This window comes from Aythya ferina (genome assembly GCF_964211825.1).
Source record: "Aythya ferina genome assembly, chromosome: 11".
Taxonomy (NCBI): domain Eukaryota; kingdom Metazoa; phylum Chordata; class Aves; order Anseriformes; family Anatidae; genus Aythya; species Aythya ferina.
The window spans coordinates 2,435,275-2,454,365 of NC_140307.1; the positions used below are offsets into that span (position 1 = coordinate 2,435,275).

A 19,091-nucleotide genomic window follows, 5' to 3' on the forward strand; every position below is an offset into this window, starting at 1 on the left:
CCAGGCTAGCTTTTCTCAGGGCACTTGGAAATAGTGGCAGTCTTGTCTCCGCCTTGGCCTTCTCCAAGCACAGTTTACTTCCCTAATGACTCCCTAGGGTAAAGCCTACAGCAGGCAGTAGTTTGCAACGTGGACTAAACTAGGTTCTCATCAGGGCCAGATGCTCCAGTAAACAGTGAGCAATCCTGAGAGTCTGAACCACTGTGGTCAGGCTGCAATCACGTCAGGACCCTTGTCATCTGCCTGAAACACTCAGCCACAACAAGAATGGAGTCCCTGTGTTCACCTTCTTGTTAGTCATTGGAGTCCTAAATTGCCATTTGTCCAGTAACAGAAAATCTTGTCTGACACTAACATAGGTTTTATGCTTATTAACAGATCTTCACCTCCTAGCAGATTCATATAGGGATTTCCTGATATTTTGTCAACAGTGACAGTGACATATGTCAGATTCTGCTCCCTGGGAGAAGACAAAATCCTCAAAATGTATGTCCTCAATTCTTTTACTTTAGCCATTCACAAGTCATCTCTGGCACCATGTACTCCCTAAGCTTTGGCAGAGTGTCAGGATTGAGGATAACACATCCTAGCTACTATCTTGAACAGATCGATATATCACTGAGGCGGTGGTCAGAGACTCCCCACGTCCCAGATAAGAAAGACCATTGATTCTGTTCAGATTGCATAGATGCATAGTTTCTAATTCCAAATTTGCCAAAAAATGCAATAGCATTGCACTTACTGGAAACGGAGTTCATCTTGTGACCCTTTGCTGTTGTATGATCTACATCAGTCCCATCTTTCTTTTGTTTACATTGATCTCCTTGGTTTTGTATTTTTTTTTATTAGTGCTTTCATTGGGTAGCAAGAGGGAGATGAAAAATAAGAGTTGCTATACACTGAAACAATAAATTCTTCAAAGCCTAAGCAGGCTTGAGATCTTTCCATATCTCCATCTATTAAGGTTGCTAACCCCTGCATTAAAGTGCTATCCAAGGTGATAAATTAGCGGATGAATCCTGAGTGATGACCACAGAAATAGACATTAAGCAATATGAAGAACTATTATCCCACTTCATTGAAAAAATTATCCAGGAAGCCATCTAATCAGCATGATTCGTGATAGAAAGTCAGTGATTTAAAGAGGGAATCTTCCATTCCACAAATAAGCAATAATCTAAGAATAAGGGGAACCTACCCAGATGCATTAGCTGTAGTCATCTTTCTTCTGCTATCAAACCTCACTTTTCTGAGCACATTCGAAGAGAATCTAGCCAAAAGCTGACTACGGGCTTATCTAATGAAGCTAATATCCTAGACTCAGCACAACCTGGATTCAGGCCAGTACATTAAAATGAAAACACCAGAGTGGCCTAGAGTGAATAGATTCATAATGGATAAGGGGCAAGCATCCTTTTTCATCTTCTTTGACCTCTCTGCATTATCTGAAACCACTGGCCATGAGATAACTGCTATTTCACCTGACAAAATTATTCTTTCCCCTAAAAGTGGCACTAGGGACTGGAAGAATGTAGTAAAATGGCCCAAATCGTTCCAGGGACACATATTAAATAGCAAAGGAAAACATCACATCTTCCGTTAAATTTCTGCTTTCTGGGGTCCAATGACTGTCCAGCATGAGGCAAACTGGCTGGATTACCTGAAGTTAAATACAGGCAACATATAGAAAAAATGCAGCTCTACCTTTGATTCACAGCAAACAAAGGAAAACGGTCAGAGTTTGGGTGAGATCTGTTTGTAGGGAAGGAACACTGGCAGAAACTGTATGAGGTAGGGAAAAGAAAGATGTTTTGAAGAACTTGCAGTCATGGAGCAATGTCCTTCTGCCATGTGTGCATACCCAATAAAACAGCTCATTCTGTGTAGTTCTAGGAAAGAGCCTGAATTTCTCTCTGTCTGTGCTCTCATGTAGCAGCATCTGTATCTTCATTTAGCAATGTTTTCCATTATTAAAATGTAGCAACAGTTATTTATGCTTTCCGTTACCTCCTGGCTGGAATATGCTCCCTGGGCAGAAAGCCCGCAGAGCTCAGGAAACGCGAGCTCGTACAGAGTGCTCCAGCATGTCCCTCTGGCAACACCAGCTGCTACAAGTGCACTTCGTGAAGCCTGTTTTCTGCTTTCTACCATGGGTTCCCTTAGCCTTTGGAGTTACGCTGATCTTCGTTTTGAAGATATTTTGTTTGTCTGGATCCACTCAGCAGTGTAGTACTTTTGTAGATGGGAGACGCAGACAAGACATTTAATATACTTGAGTCCAAATTCAGGACAACAATTAAAAAATAAGTGCCGGTGTTAGGGGAATCTGTGTAGTCCTTTCAGGTTTGAAAGAGCATAAACTTTATGTCTATTTCCCTGAGTATTGACCTTACGTGTTAAAAAAAACAACAACAAAACACCACCCTGCACTGTTTATAATTATAAAGTAAATGATAAGCATCAAATGAATTGTTGTAGAAGCCTTTTGTTGACTTCATTCCATGATAAGGAGCAGTTGCTGTGTGACCTTGAATATGGTCAAATAACTCATGCTAAACACATTGCTACAAAGATGGCATTTTGGCAGGGCTTTGATGTAGGTCATTTTATTACCAGGCTGAATCAAACTACAAACTGATCTTAAACTCATGCCAAGAATGCTAATAATAAACTGATCAATGAGTTACTGGATTGTTTAAGAGAATCGGTCAAGGGAAAATGCAGGCATAAAAAGTCTGGAATTCCAAAAGTTTAACTGCTTGGGCTTTCATATGGGGAGGAATTATATTCCTTGCATTAGTACAAGTTTTCTTTACTCCAGGGGCCTTTAGCTTTGTGTTGAACAGGGTAGTGCCAGAAAGTATATACTTATCTTTATTTTTCTTGACCTTTATGTGCAAGTAATTTTTATAGTTCCATTAACTAGTAAGATCATTTGCAAACCACTGTACAAAGTATACTATGAAGAATGCCTTGGGGACCATTGTATCCTATTATGTTGAATGTTAATAGAATGAAAAATTAATTTAAACTCTAAAGATTAGAGCAAGACAAGACTTCCCTTTTATATAGGAAATTTGAAATTTTATTTGCCATGGTAAAACTTCTGAGTAGTACCCAAATGTGGTCTTTATGTAGACTTTATAGGCCTGATTTGAATCAGGCAGTGCAAGTCTGATTATTTGTCTCCTCAAATAAACTGGCTTATATCAAAGCTTCACTTTTTTAAAAAGGTGGATTTCTGAGACCCCCACGTATGGGATTAGTCCTCTGTAATTTCACAGTTTAAATGACCACGTTCTAGTGAGCTCATAGTGGTTTGCATCAGTTGGAGATGAGAACACCCACTGCTTCGTGGATTGTCTTTACGTTTCTTGACTTTTTTATTGCTCTTTAAACATTGTAATCATCAACTACAAAGGACTTCAAAGTGCCTAAAAAAGAAAAATGCAAAAAAAATGTGTATTTCATGTACCACTGACTGCCTTAGAATGAGGAATAGTATCTTGAGCCTTGCTTACAAGTCTCACATAACACTCTTCACAAGGGACTAGAGCACTATTGAAGTCAGTATTTCTGTCTATAGACAAGTAATTAAGTAAAGTTTATTATCTTAATTAATCATTATTATTTCATATTTATTTTAACTTAGTTAAGGTGTGATATGTTTGTGTGGTTTAATCAATTAAATTTAGACCAGTAATGAGTAGGAGTTTTGTTATTTGGAAGAGAACAGTAATATTCCTTGTCAAGCTTCTTGCTCTCAAATTACCTCTTGGCCCGAGAGCCTGGCCAAGTTAAAAGGATAAAAATGTTGCAGATTTTACCTGTAAGAATTACTTATTATTTTAAATGCCCATACAGGAAACAGAAAAATTTCAGTTTCAATTTTCTTAACTCTAGTAAAACTAAAGTTTTAAGAGTAACATCAGTATGACTCATATTCTCCGAAGAAGCTGAATGGAGCAGTTTTCAAAGGAGCTGTATCCCAACATATTATTTACCTTTTAGCACACTGTACTTTTAATAGCAAGGCATAAGTTTGTGGCTGTTATCTATGTGAACTGCTCCTTATAGATAACCAGCCGTTTTTAAATGACTGCATGAAGGCATGTCTTTTTTAATGGAAAAATCCTATTTTTCTAATGCGTTGTCTTGAATTTCATCATACATCTGTGGACTAGGATGCCTCACTGTCTTTAGAAACCCAAACTCAAGTAAAATAAATGTACAAAAGATAAGGACATTTAGTGACTAGAGAATTAGCTATCAATATTTCATGTCCCCTAATACTTTCTAAACACAAAATATGAAATAAGAATAAATTTCAGTTTTGACATGTAGCGAACCTCGAAAAGAAATGACTAATCTAAAAAGATTTTGCAGCTGTTATAACGAGGCAACGTTCTAATTGATGGTCACATTGATTTGATGGATAAAGATCATCTGTGCTTTAAAGCTGGATTTAGATATATTGTAAATATGTTGCAGGGTTTGGTCTCCAAGGTCCAAATAGACATAGACAGCAAAATGTTTCTGTTGGTTTTGGTGCCGGGTTGAGTGTAGATTCAGGATATGATCCAATCTTGTAGTCCGAACAGGTTGTCAAATACAGCAGGAATTGTTTAAATGATCAAGACATCAGTGGAAAACATGTGGCCCATGGGGTACCTGCGAACGAAACGAGTGTTTCATATACAGGCCCAGTGGAACTTGAAGAAGGTTCACTGAATGATTTAAAATAAATCGGGTAGTTCAGCCTGGTTTTCAGGTTAGCAACACAAAGATACATCCCAGATCACCCTAGCTGGCCTTGTTTTGGACAGGAATGAATTAATCTTTATTTTGGATTGAAGTCTTTCGTAGTTCAATTCCAGCCAGTTCTTGGTTAAGCAAGCACAATACCCACATCTCCCATGTAATATAAAAACACAGAATATAAAAACATCAGAGCCTTTTCAATATAGTGATCTCATTGCTGCTACATAATATTCATTAAGAAGTCATACATGTTAGTCTAGCTGAAAATTACACGTTACAAACTAATGATCCAGTGTGAATCACTTTCACGCTGAGTTTTTGGCAATGTCCTAAGTGGTAAAATGGAAATAAGGTAGTAAGCAGTAAGGTTCAGTCCATAAGTAGCTACTCAGTATCGTCCAAGTTTGTTTTTGTGAGATGAGCATACGCTGGAAAGCAAGTCAGACACCACAGCAGCACAGGAGAAAAAATGTCTTAACACCACGAGCCATTCCTACACAAGAAAAAGAAAAGGAGATTCTCCCATGTATATTTCTGGATAACTGGCAAGTCAGTTGGTAAAACCAGCCAGTTTTTCATAGTTTGAGGATGTTGAACTTTCAATAACGCAACAGGAGACAAATAAGATGTAGAACACTTCAGTTATGAAAAACTTGATAACCCTGAAAAGACAAGCCTGCACTTACAGCAACTGCATCATGGAGTAAAATTATTTCTTTTCCTTGAGCTAATTTTTCCAAATTTGTTTTGGTTCTTTGGAGCTCCATTTTCTTCTACGAATAGCAGCAACTTGAATGCAATAGAAGAAGCTAGTATTCTGTAATTATAATAATCATAAGTGTCAGTTTGTTAAAAATTTTATTATGAAGCAAAACTGCTAACCAAAGTAATTTCTGGTGTTAAAGTTTTTCATTACAAAGAGCTGAACTGACAAGTAAGTTTATCGCTGTCAAGAGACCTATATTTTATTTTGGTCACCTAGTATTAATTAAATCTTGCAAGTAATTATTTTTTTGTTTGTTTTCTTTGTTTAATATTTTAAACAAAATATTGCTCTGTAAAGCATAGTTTAGCATATGTTTACCAACTGCTTAATATATTTACAATGCTGTGTCTCGTTTCTTCTTAACAGCACTCTGCACAGAGGAGTGTGTGCATGGAAGATGCGTTTCTCCTGACACTTGTCATTGTGAACCAGGATGGGGAGGTACTGATTGCTCCAGTGGTGAGTAAAGATTACAAAAATGAAGTAAAGATATATGCTGCTATTAAAAAAAAGTTCTGAAACATGGAATGTCCTTAGAACTTGGATGCTTGAAATGGAAAATCAGATTCGTCTGTTTGTTATTTTGCAGTTAATTCAATTGTGATATTACCCTATGCTACAATAGTGACTTTCCCTCTTTTGCTTGTTCTTATAAGAAATGTTAAAAGCAGTGAAGGATGCTCTTAATTCTTTCTGTCCTGTTACTGGAATACCAGTGTAGATATTAGAGCTCCATTATGAAAATTTTCTCTCTTCTTTACTATGTCATCTTTTCTTCATCTTTACTATATCACATTCTTCATTAAGTACTATATGGAGTACTTGGAGTACCTGGAAAGTACACTTTCTAGGTACAATACTTGTCCTCTTGAAGCCAGTGAGAGTTTTACCATTGACTCTTCATACAGCTCAGTTCTTCCTTCTGACTTGAAACCTGCATCCTGAATTATCAATATTGCAGAAGTTGGGAAAATCGTAGAGGTGGGAGTTCTGCACCTTTTACTAGGAAATAAATTCACACTTGAAGCTTTCAATTCCTTCAGCTAGAGAAGCTGTATATGTCAAAGTCTCTTAATTGGTAAAGATAAGTTGATGTGATTAGTTCATGCTAGAGTGAAACAGCAAGTGTTCTTTGTGGTATAAATATCAAAGGGTGTATGGAATAAAGGCCCAGTCCATTATTGACATAAGATGAATAAGCTTGTTAAACGAAGTCTATTTGGGCAACAGGTGAGTAAATAAAGCCGCATATAGAAAGATCCTGTGAATAATTTACTGAACGACTGTTTTGTTTTGCTTTTAGTTCCTCTCTTTCTCCCACATTGATTGGGATCTTAAAAACAAGGCATTATTATCAGGCAGAAAGATAACAGAAAAAGGATCTATAAAGGGCAACATCAGAAGAGAGTAGGAGTTAAATTTGACTAGGGTGAACACAGAGGCTAAAATCAATGGGACAGACTTTTCTGTGGTTACTCATGTTCTGTCTGCAGCTTTGCTGGTATCTCCCAACTCAGAGCAGAAAAGGCAATTGGGGTAGGAAGGAGGGCCATCCTTTGGAGTTGGAAGCAAACTTTTGGGACTACCTCATGTGTAGACAAGGGAAAACAGTGGGCAGCATAACATGCTGAATAGCTATCTAGAACTTTTTTTTTTTTTTTTTTCCATGAAAAATAGTACTTTCAGTTGTAAAATAGTCTAGAATCTCAGATAATCATTTAATCCTTTGGTTATTTTGGGGAATAGATTCAACCTGCCAGCCAGTGAGTATTTATACAACGCATGTGTGCTTGGATAAGTTCAAAAATGAGAAAATAATAAAAACCTTGTGATAACATGGGCATACACACATACGCATTTATGCATGCATCCACACAGAGAGTAGCAAGTATTCCATTCTTTGTAATCATGAAGAGGAAAGGATAAGATGTCAAAACACAGATGGACCTAGTGAACTAAAAGTACCCAGTGACTCTTACTAAACTGCACTAATCTTGCAAGTGAAGATAAAAAGAAAAAGAAGGGTTTTCCTATATTGAATATTTAGTTTTTTAAAGTAATTAGGAATATTAAAGCACTGACAATGATTGAGATAGAAACATTATTCATAACTTTTATTTCCGCACTGGGCAGCAATCCAGTATATTTCATTTATGAGGTTTCAGCGGTGGAAAGAGAAGCGTTAGCCAATTCCTAAATTAAATATGCCCTGTTAACTTTTATAAATGATAGCCCAGGATTAGCCTCAAAATTTAAGCTTTCATTTTATTAATATAATTAGTGTGTGCACTGGACTATAGTGCCCATTGTCTTTCATTCCATTTGTTATATGCTGGGCAACATGCATTCTTGTCCTAAGGTCTGATCTGACAAGCACTTACCACTGTCAGGTGTAATGCTTATAAGTGTGAATGGCCTCCGAGTTAGTTTTTACTGCAGCTGAGAGAGTAACTCACCTTTATGCTTGATACTGAAAGTTTGGATGACTGGCCTTTTTATTGTTAGGAAACTTTGTTTGAATTAAAAGGTATAGAACAGTTATCAGCTGAATAGAGTACAGTTGTTATTCTGAGGATTTCCAAAAGAGAAGCTGGAGATCTTTGCCTAACAGGCTCACCAGGATTTTCAGATCCAGTGATGATTCACACCTTGAGTCATGCCTTACTGTTATCCATTAATAATGTGGAAAACAGTATTCATTTTTACTGAACTATTGTATTACCTGTGCCTACTTTCTTTTTACTCCATGAGTATTAGACAGCTACTATGAAGGACACATGTTTGCAGTGACAAATAATTATGATTCGTTAGATGTTTCTGAATGGCTGTTCCTGTGAAGCTGTGCTCCAGATAAGCCAGAGCTGTTGGCTCTATGCAACACACCAGCTCCCCGTGGGGCTGAAGAACTTTGCTATATGGACCTCAGTCGAACTGATTTTATAAAGTCATAGGCGTATTACTTTTATTGTTGGCTATTTGGAACTGTTCTGCTGGGAAAGGGATTGCTTGCCAAAACTCTCCCTTTAAATTTCAAAAACCTCAAGGGAGAGGTAATTGTTTTCTGAAAGATCTCTCCTGAAAACAACGGTAAGAAATGGAGCCTACTTGACACTGGGGGTCATCTGCTGTTTACTTGGAAAAGATCTGGGGACTCTCACTCTTCTTGAGGAGGTATTTCAACACTCTGCAGAGCAGCTATTATAACTTTCTACAAGTTATATATAACTTTCATTTGGTTTGATGGGTGAAATTCAAATATAACCAGAGATCCAATACAAGGTTCAAATGTCACTGCAAAAGCAGAAGTGAGATCCAAATATTTTTTGTTGTTTTTTTGTTTGTTTGTTTTGGTGTGCTGCAAGGACTGCTTATGCCAGGAGAGGGTGTGAACTCTGACACTGAACATACATTTCTTACAGAGAGGAAAGTTTGTGGTGTTAAATCCAGTTTTTTAGTGTTACCATTCTCCCTTGGCCAGAATATATTCAGTTAAATGTTTTGAACAGTTATAGCTACAACCTGTAGCCATCCAAACAATTTAAACGTTTTTCTCAAACTTTGTTTCGTGCTTTCTAAAACTCAGCCTTTAAGTCAACAATTGCAAAACTTGCCATTTTGTGCAGCTTCCCAGTGAGTGATCATGCTACATGTTAGAGTTCATCTGTTGTCAAGGTTAAAATCAGTTCAGATGAATTGCTAAACAATTATAAAAAAAACCCTGTGCCATATTCGGCTCTGCATGCCTCTATACCTGTGTTTTACTGCATGCTGTTGTGCATCTGTCGATGCCCGCAGGCCTAGCCTTGATTTCATGCTATAAAGCTGCAATATATTAAGACTTGATTACCATAACAATAAAAAGAGAAGTAATGAGGTATTAACTAAAGAAGCTCTTGAATGAAATGTTTTTTAAGGTTTTAATGATACTAAAAATTTAAAGGAAAAGTCTTTAAAGAAACACATACCTTTTCCCTTCCCTTTCAACTTTTTTTTAATCATGCCCATTATATCTATGCAATCTGCAGTGTTTTGTTGTTCTTTTTTTAATACAAAGGAAAATGGCAAATGCTCTGCGTGAACTTACCTGCTCACCTGTCCAATTATTTCAAAGCAATTAACTTCAAACAGTATGATATACTGGCTTGAAGTTCTGGTAGGAATATAATTGACTGTTGGTGGTTACCTGGCCTTTTCTGGGTCTTGATAATAACCATCTGTATTTGCAAGCCATTAGGCCCCAATCCAGCAAAGCACTTAAACATATCCTTAAGTTGACACATGAGCAGGACTTTTCATCTACTTTAAATTAAGCAGGTGTTTAAGGATGTTGCTGAGTCAGTTTTGAAGAAACAGCTACAAAGACCTCAGTGAAATCTAAGGGAAAAGTCTCATTGAGTCTATCAGGCTCACAGAGAATAAGGGTGTCTCTCTTTCAGAATACTAAAACTCATCAGGCAACATTACTGAAGACCATTTTTACTCTAAAGAGCATTCTTCATTGTGGGGAAGATCACAAATATCTTTCTGGTTAGAAGGGGATTCACAGAACAGTAATTCTACACCTTATTCTGCAACAGGTAGAAAAAGGAAAGTTCAGAGCAAGAGCCCTGAATTGAAACCAAGAACCTTCCAAAATTGTGTTTGAGAAATTTTGAAGTAAACAAACACAGAGGTTGTAATGAAAAACTAAAGTGGTTTTCAAAATGTTTGCTTTGCTATTAGTTTTAGCAGAAAATGCACTATTTGTCCACAGTGTAATTAAATGGATGTTGGGATAGTAATGCCGAACCATCCTTCCTCATGCTATATCACCTGGGGGAGAGAGCTTATCATATTGCTGAGTGGCACAGGGTGATCAGTATCGTACACATATGGATAACAGCTTTCTTTGTAAAGGGCGTTTGGAAGAAATGGTCATTAAGAGCATGAACCTATTTCATCTTTATCTCTTTGTCAAAAATAGCCAAGGTCATAACAACAGAAAAGTATAACATAGCAGCAAGATCACATTTAAGGGTATAGCCCTGGAGCAGCTGGAGTGCTTCAGTTCTGAGACTTGTGATGAATGAGAGGTGCAGATCCTGTGCTAAATCTGAAGGGGGGTTGCTTGACAAGCTATGAAAGCAACAGTAGGCATCTCAGGAGAACAATTGAGTATTTTAACATGGGTCTGTGGCATTTTTCAGGTTTGATTTTGGCTTCCGTGTTCTCAAAATGCTTTGAACTGTTTCTGAAGAAGAAATGAAGTTCAAAGTAATGCCCGTGACGTGTGACTTTTGAATACTGGGTCAAACAAAATTCAGCCTAATATCAAGGACTTATCTGCTGGAATCATTAGTTCAATTTTTGTCCTCAGGTTTTCAGGATAGAGGGGCTGACTGGGAAGCCAGCCTGGAAAGAGGTGTAGGGGTACAGGACCTCAGCAATTCTGAACTGTTAGTGCACTGCTGCTTAAATTCAGGTCCTGTCCCTGAAGAACAGCTGTCCACATTTCTTGGATGAGAATTTGTCTATTCTGTGGGATTGTTTCGCAAGGACTGTTGTATGTACATGCCAAATGAGGTGACAGAGCCAGGTGCATTGGTGCTGTTTCCACTAAAGCCCTTGAATTTCATTTGTCACTCCAAACACCGAGTTTAGATACAGTTTAGATACACGTCTCTTTATAGTTGTGAGACTCTAAATTTGGATTCAGGCTTAGCTGATGCTTCAGCTGAAACAGAATTCCATATCCATAGCACATGGTCTTTAACGTTTTAATACATTTCTCATTTAAGCCAAGCTCAAACTGCAGCATAATTTTGATGCATTTTGCAGACTCAGTGACAACTATGTCACTCAAAGAGATGCACATGTAAAAAAAAAACTCTGGTGAGGGCTCATACAAAGATCTTTCTGGAGCATTTATAGAGTGGAATTGATTTCTGTCTCCTTTCAGTCCTAAGAATGTATTCTTCCTTAAACTTAAAAATCCCAGTCCCTTCAACCACTGCTGAACTGGTGTTATCAGGTAAACAGCTGGTGCTTAATTTTTGCCTCCGCTGGATGTTGGGCCCACGCACTTGAGCTCGTGTTGCATGTGTGCAGCAGTCTCCGGAGCAGCCCGTCTTCCTGGGCGCAGCCTACGCAGGACAGCCTGTAAGCAGGGAATGGAAATGTAAACACAAGCTGCTGTTCAGCACAGGCAGCAGCACAGCAGCATGTCCCATATATATTTTTACACAGATAATTTGGCTGCGTTAAACTGGACTAATCCATCCTTTTTTGTTTGGTGGTAATGTTTTTTCTCTTGTTGAAGCTGTTAATATTACTACTCGAGTGTTTGTGGTGGTTTCTCCTCCCTCTGTTAGAGATATGATGGTGTAGCCTAAACTTCTACAAGTTAGCTGCTTTGGAAGTACTATATGCTTGTGGAAAGGTATGACAGTCGTATCTGCCTTGGCTTTTCCTAGAGTAGCTGGACAGAGCTAAAACTAACAGTTGATTCTGGAAAAGAAAAGGTAGTTTTAAGATTTACTTTGGAAAGAAATTGCTTTGTACACCTCTGCTATGTGATTCATTGATGATGAAGAGATTAGTTGCCTGTTGTACTAAGTCTTGTACTAAAGTGAGTGAAAAACAGAAATTCAGCATCCTGTGTACTTTTCACATTCACCTTCATCTTCACTGTCACAGTGTGGGAAAGGACTTCCTTCCTTAAATCAGCTGGTTGTGTCTAAGGCCCACACAGGAACAGATCATTTTCCCCCAACAGTTCAAGCTCTCCTTTGAAATTGCCTATTTTAAATGAGTTTGAACATTTGATTGAGCTGATCTGACTCCGTTTCAGTCCCTGGAGTTCTCTCTTCCAGTTCATGGTGTTGTTCTGAAGGCTTGATGTAGCCATGTACTTCATGCATATGAATAGTTCTTTTAAAGTCAGTAATGAACATCTAACGTTATTGAAGTTAGATAAGTGCTTAAGTCATTATCTGAATGGGAACTTAAGAGATGAGGGGGAAAATCAGGTTGATGAGGGCCTCGTTTAGGGACCAAGAGTTACTGAGTGTCATCCAGGCTTATCAATGGCAGGTATTTCTGTCAATGAACTAAAACCAAAGTCAGCTTCGCCGATACAAAGAGAAGCCCAAATTTAATTCCATTCCAAAGTTAATTCCTGCAGAGCAGAGCACAATCCACAGGTCAGTGATCTGAACATACTCCTTCGTTCTAGACAGAGCTGATGTTTTGACCTACCATGTAGGTGAGTACCAGAGGGTAGAGATGTGATAAGAAAATAATTTAGGTATGTAGTGTAACAGGGTTCCAGTTGTATAATAACATTTTAAAATGTAAAATGTTACTAGAATAATTCTGCACAATTATATGTAGTTATTACAATATTACCACAATCACCTCCTGTGTTAAAGCATTCATTTTTTTTTCTGTGTTTGGCTGCTTTGGTTAAAGAGATGAGCCATAATGAGTTACGTGCTGGAGTGAATATTCACAGAGAGTTCAGATGATCTGTTAAAGCCATGCTTCCCCTTTGTACCTACAGCGGTAGCTGCTGAGGCTGCTGCATGCTAAGGGTTTGTCTTCTGAGTTGGCATGAGGTAGCAACACCACTTTGTAATCCTTCTCTTTCTCTTGATGTAGTCTTTAAGCACAGACTTTCTATCTAAATTGCTGTAAAGGAAGTGGCTGGGTGGATCCAGGCTGGGGTTGGTGGGATTTGGGTGGTCAGCTGCAGGGGTCAGCAGATGTGCTTGTATTGATCTGCCCCTTGAGTGCTTACTGGATAGAAGACTTACAGAAATGGGCTGTTCCTCATCTAGGTAAACAATACACTGAAAATTACGTATGGCATATGATTAATAACTACAATTCTGTAACTATAATTTTGATATACGTTGATTCGGGGTATACAGTGGGCAAACAGGAGGCAAGAGGCCAGGTTTAAGATGTAATGGCTCTCTGGGTCTATCACCTTGCATTTATCCACTCTCCAGCCTCTGACGAGCTGTGTGCGATCAGGACGGAAATTCTGCGTTCCGTGTGACTGCATTAGAAGGCAGTGGTATGTGCCTCGTACCCCTGGAGCATCAGGCTGCTGGCTCTCTGAACTCAGCACTGAGATCATGCTGAAAACCAAAGCTGAGGGAGGCTATGGGCAAACCTTCTGGTATAAAACCTTATTTATTGCCTCTCATTAGGGCAGTGTGCCTGGGACTGATGGCTTCAAAAGGGAGCATGTAAGACGTTTAGATTTCAGAGAACAGAGGTGTGTCTGTGACTCTTGGGAGCAGGCAGGGTTCTGGGTTCAAGTTATGCACCAGAGCAAGGCAGTCGTGTTGGTGAGGTGTAAGTGAGGGTACAGAGCAGAGCTGAGCCCCAAGGGACTTTGAGCACATCTACATCTGGAAGTGAACTTCATAACAGAGCGATTCCCTTTTCTGAGACATGACCTGATGGTTGACTAAAACTTTACACTTCAAGGATAATTTTCACTAAATGAAACACATTTTGTGGTTATGCAAGGGGGAATTTGGCTCACATATATACGTCTTTTCTCATCTGTTTAACCGGTGAGAGCTGAGGAGACTTCATAGAAAGGCAGCATATGTGTGATGAGTTGTTAGTTTTATTAATTTGACTGAGGTTTTCCTTACTTTAGACAGGGTAATAGCTATAAAAGAAAGAACACACTAAAATATCCTTTTTAATGAACTGAATTGCTAATGTTAAATTTCATTGCTGGGGCATCTTGAGATAATGTGGCTTTAAATATGCACTACACAAATGAACAGACTTTAGATCAATTTAAAAGTACCATTGGTATAATTTTATAGCCTGGTCACTAAAGAGCTATCACCTGGAGAAAAGAGATTTCCCTCTGCCAAACTGGAGGCAAAAATCTCAGGCTTGGACACCCATTTAAAACTATTCCAGGGGTTTTTACTTGCTAGCAAACAGAAAAACAATTCGGGAAAGCCTCTAAACCAATTCTCTCTGTGCTTGCCACTGCGAGGTGTTTCAAAGAATGCTTGGAGAGGGCAGAGCTCAGCGCACTGCTCGCTGCCCAGCTGTGAGGTACCAGAAAATCCCCTGGGAGCTGCTTCATGCAGCTCAAACAGGAGGACCCTCAGGCCTGCTCTGACTTGTGCTGGGTTTTGAATAGCTGACTGCAAAGATGTGTGATTTGACTGGGAAAGGTCCTACTGCCCTGTCCCTGTTCTGTGTTCTTGGGGTTTTTTCAAAAGATACTGTTCCTCCAAGATACAATGCTACCTTTTGGTTAAGGGTTGAAGTCAAGCAGGAAAATGAAAAGTTTCATTCAGAAATAAGACTTGAAGCTTACCCCGGGCTCCCAGCAGGTAAAATTTGCTAGGAAATAGTGATCATTCATCACCTAGTGTTAGATCCAAGGCTTCCTGCGTAGCGGGGCAGGAGAGCTGGGGCAGTCAGTAACTTCATTCAAACAGCATCAGTTATTTTGGTGTCAATGAAATATTTGTATATGAATGAGAGACATTTTGAAGAGCCAAAGCTGGAAACAAATATGCCATTGTACAGGTAGAACCTAGGTCAAAATTTTCTTTAGTTTCTTTTTACCAAAGCCTTGCAATTGCATGCATTTCTCAGAGCTTTTCAGTGCCAAAAGTAGGCCACATTGACCCTACAGCACCGTCTGTAAAACGGGAAAGATTCAGAGAGTTCCCTTCTTTCTTTTGTCTATTATTTGTGTTAGCGTATGATATGATGGCTTACTTTTGAAGTGAAATGTTTTCAGAACAAGTTTCTCTGAGAAATCCTGTTCTGCTAAATTTCACGTGTGAAAAACCCTCCTAGACCCCTCAAATAGATACCCTGATACTTATCTGTAGTCCTTATAAAACATTGAAAAAGAGTTTGCCACAGGAGAAGATATCTTCTGTCCCCAGTGAAATGGATGTTTTTTTGAACCAGCTCGTCTGTCTCAGTGATGTGGAGAGAAATAATGAAATAGCAGAGGACTTAACAAGTGCGTATCTGACTGTAAATCCAGGCTTTGGCAGAACAGAGCCTTCGCACCACTGCTCGCAGGTGAGTGTTTTGCTCTCACTGCTAATCTAGCTTTGGCAAGGAATGTAGAGGGCCCTTGGTTATTTGTAAGGAAAAGCATACAAAATGAGGAAATGTGTTGTGACCAAAGGAAATAAATGAGCAGATGGTGTGCTAGCACCATACCTGCCACTCCAGAGGAGGTTGTTGTAGCACAACCACCACTTACAAACAGCGTTCTGAACAGATGCCAAACCTGAGATGAGCAGGGGAGAGGTGATACGCATGGAAGCGTGGAAATAAAAACAGTGCAAAATAAAGACTGAGGCATGACAGAGAAGGAATGTGGGAGGAATAATAGAAAAACCAGCAACGGGTAAGACAACAGCCAGAAGCAGCTGGAGGTAGGAAAGGCTTTCAATGGGCAGGTAACTGGACTGGAGGAAATAAACAGCTGAATGCAGGAGTTTTGCAAAATGAACATTGCTGCATGTGAGGCACCAAGAATTTCAGAGTTGTGAGCAGACGGTTCACTGGCTCATTCTAACCAGTAGAAATTACAGATTTTGTTGAAGTTAGAAAGTGAGTAGAGGAAGAGGAGAATAGAATGGCAGTGGAAAGGAAGATACCATAGCCGGGCCAATGGTGCTGAAACTTATGAGTTTGAGAGACCAAAAAGAATGGCAAAGATAAAGGGAAGGCAAACTTCAGCATGCTAAGTATTGCCTTAAACAGGAAAAAGTGAGATGTTGAAGAAATGTCTTTTTATCATGGAAAAAAATTAGTAAAGTGAAAAAGAATGTAACTCTTGCAAACAAGTGGTAATAATCTGACAGAAGAAAGATTTAGAGATGAAGCTTTCTGGTTAAAATGGCATTTGTCTTTCCGGTACCAGCAAAGAAACACGTTAAAAGTGTTTATGAAGGGATGTAAACATCTATTCTATAGTAGTCATTGGCACAATAGCTTCAATAAACATTGTTTAATGTTTAAACAAGATATATTGAAGTGGGATGCTGGAACTTACAGTGCATTCAACTGCCAAAACTGCCTTTTCTTGGCCTGGAAGAGTAGTGCAAGCAAAAAAAAAAAAAAAAAGTGCCGTTCTCAACTGTCAGTTTTTATTTTTTTACTGACAAAATTGTTAGGGGAAATACCAGAAAATTTGCAAATTAAGGAAAACTTCTACAATCATAAATTCCCTTGTAGTGCTGCACTCATGAAAATATTTTGCACCTGCAGTCTTAACCCTTCCCTGTACCATTTGAACATCTTGAATGCGCAGCCTGTAGCAAGCACATCCTCCAGTTGTTTCTTTACAGCTCAGAAAGACTTGCTTCAGTACCGAAAAACAGCAAGGTTTTATTTATTAAACATACCTGTATTAACCCAGCAGAATATCTGAAAGTCATGGATTGAAAATGAGGGTTCAAAAGGCCTGAATCTCGTTCAGGAAAGCATGGTGAATGCCATTTGTCAGGAGAGATGGGAAGAGACCCAAGTGTCACAGTCTCGGCTGTCCCTCTCTTTGTAATGGCAAGAACTCTACAAATACAAACAATGACCTACAAGATGAGTAGAATCGTATCGTAACAATGCTGCTTGAGTTTCTGGGTCATGAAGTGAGATGAGACCAACTGCAACAGAGACATCCTTAAAGAACTATGGAGACTGAAGAAAGGCCAAAAATGGAAAGTGTGTGGGACAGGTTCCCATCCACAATTACTTTGTAAAATCAAGTTTCAGCCACTTTCCCAGCTTTGGTGTGCGTTGTGCAGGATGGATTTAGGCCCCTTTAGAAATATCAGTAAATGTCAGATAGAAATGTGTGTATTATTACTGAGAATGTTTTATAATAGGAAGATCTTTGTGGACAGCGTCCAGAAAGAAAAGAGATAAAACACTCATTCCTTGATCCTAGAGGTGGCCAGTCAACAAAAAAGTCTCTGCAGTTCATCATTTTCAGAAGCTTTTCTGCCTATCATACAAAGCCTATTTATGTAAAAGCCAGGGACAGCTAGGGTATATAACCCTGTCCAGAATACATAAAAATGCATATGTCAAATGCAGTGAAAATTCAAACTGAGTGAAATTAGCTACAAAAATTCAGGTTTTAACAGAATCAGCTAAAACATGAAACAATGCACATCTGTGGTAGTAACAGAGGTAAGGGTTTCTTAGCTTTTCCAATATCTGTTTAAACTTCACCTTTATGAACCCTTTGTACCGAGCTGCAGTTCTAATTATGTAGCTGTATCAGTAAATTATGAAAATTGATTGTAGTGGAGTTTTTAGCCAAGGACCAAAGTCTGATAGCCTACTTTACTTACTTAGATTGCGGTGATAATTTCCTAAATAAAAATCAAGGTCTAGAAACCCAGGCTGCAGAAGGAGGCAGAAAAACAAGAGGCTTTACATGGAAGGTTCATTTTTCCTTAGGGATGGCAAAGTTTGCTGCTGGGGGGGAAGGTTGGAAGTCATGACTTTGTTCTATCATCTACCTTAGCCTGCTAGTGCTTCCCCAATACATAGGTAGTAGTTTCTTTGGAAATATGGGCAAGAAAATGCATGAATTTCTGCAAATCTTAGATGCATCTTCAAGGACAAATTCCAGCCACTGAAAGATGGCTCCAATTCCAGTCTGGAGATACTGGCAGGGGGTGGTAGCTCTTCCTTCTAGATTTGGTGGGGTTATGTTACATTTGGTTTATGAGTCCCAGAACAGAGCCCAGTGAGTTTGTTTTCAGCCTCAGGTGAAGAACTGCTTTAGTCACAGCTTACTGTGACTACACAGCGTATTGGGAGAAAGGTCTTGTTATTTAGGCTACACATAGCAGCTGATGGCAGCAGCCCAGTTCCAGGTTTCTTAGGGACCACTGTTCTGTCAGATTGGTGAGATGGTCTTGTTATCCTTTGTCCTCAGCGGCTGGGTCCCAGCCCTCTTCAGAGGGCTTAGATTCACAGCTTACTGAGATCACTGAAATACAAGAAGTTCCATTTAAGCATTAAAAAAAAAAAAAATTACTGTAAGAGTGATCAAATACTGGAACAGGTTGCTCAGAGAGATTGCAGAGTGTGTCCTTGGAGACATTCAAAATTCAGCTGGACACAGACATTGGCAAGCTGCTCCCACTTATCCTGCTTTGAGTAGGGGGTTTGGTCTAGGTGATCTCCAGGGGTCCTTTCCTCCTCAACTATTCTACAGTTCTGTGATTTTCTGAATTATTTTATTCCTGTAACTTGAGTGATCTCTGAATTAGAGCAGAGGGCTTATTGAATTGCTAGTTATGATAAAAACATAGAATATGTAAGCAGCAGGTATTCCGCAGCAGAGTATTCTAAAAGCCAATGGGAATCCTCTGCATATAAGAGCTGAACTTTATTACAGTGAGCCTATCCAAAGAATTATGTGGTTGTTCTCAGTCTGAAATCCTGAAATGCCACGGAAATTCTCTTGACAGCATGGATTTTGGGTGCCTGTAGGTTCAACAGTACTATAATTCCTTACTTATGAGGTTCTGTTCCCAACTTTGTTTCTGGA

General features: G+C 39.0%; 1 protein-coding gene across 7 annotated transcripts in view; it reads left to right on the forward strand.

Annotated features, from left to right (window-relative positions):
- MEGF11 (multiple EGF like domains 11) overlaps positions 1-19,091 on the forward strand; it is a 283,958-nt gene that overhangs the window by 105,034 nt on the left and 159,833 nt on the right. For all 7 annotated transcript variants that reach the window (XR_014696988.1, XM_084532754.1, XM_084532753.1 and 4 more), the window contains one exon: positions 5,894-5,986. Coding sequence is in view for 6 of the 7 variants with exons in the window: in XM_084532754.1 (XP_084388880.1) it covers positions 5,894-5,986 (93 nt within the window). In the remaining variant the exon portion in view is untranslated. The remainder of the gene's footprint in view (positions 1-5,893; positions 5,987-19,091) is intronic.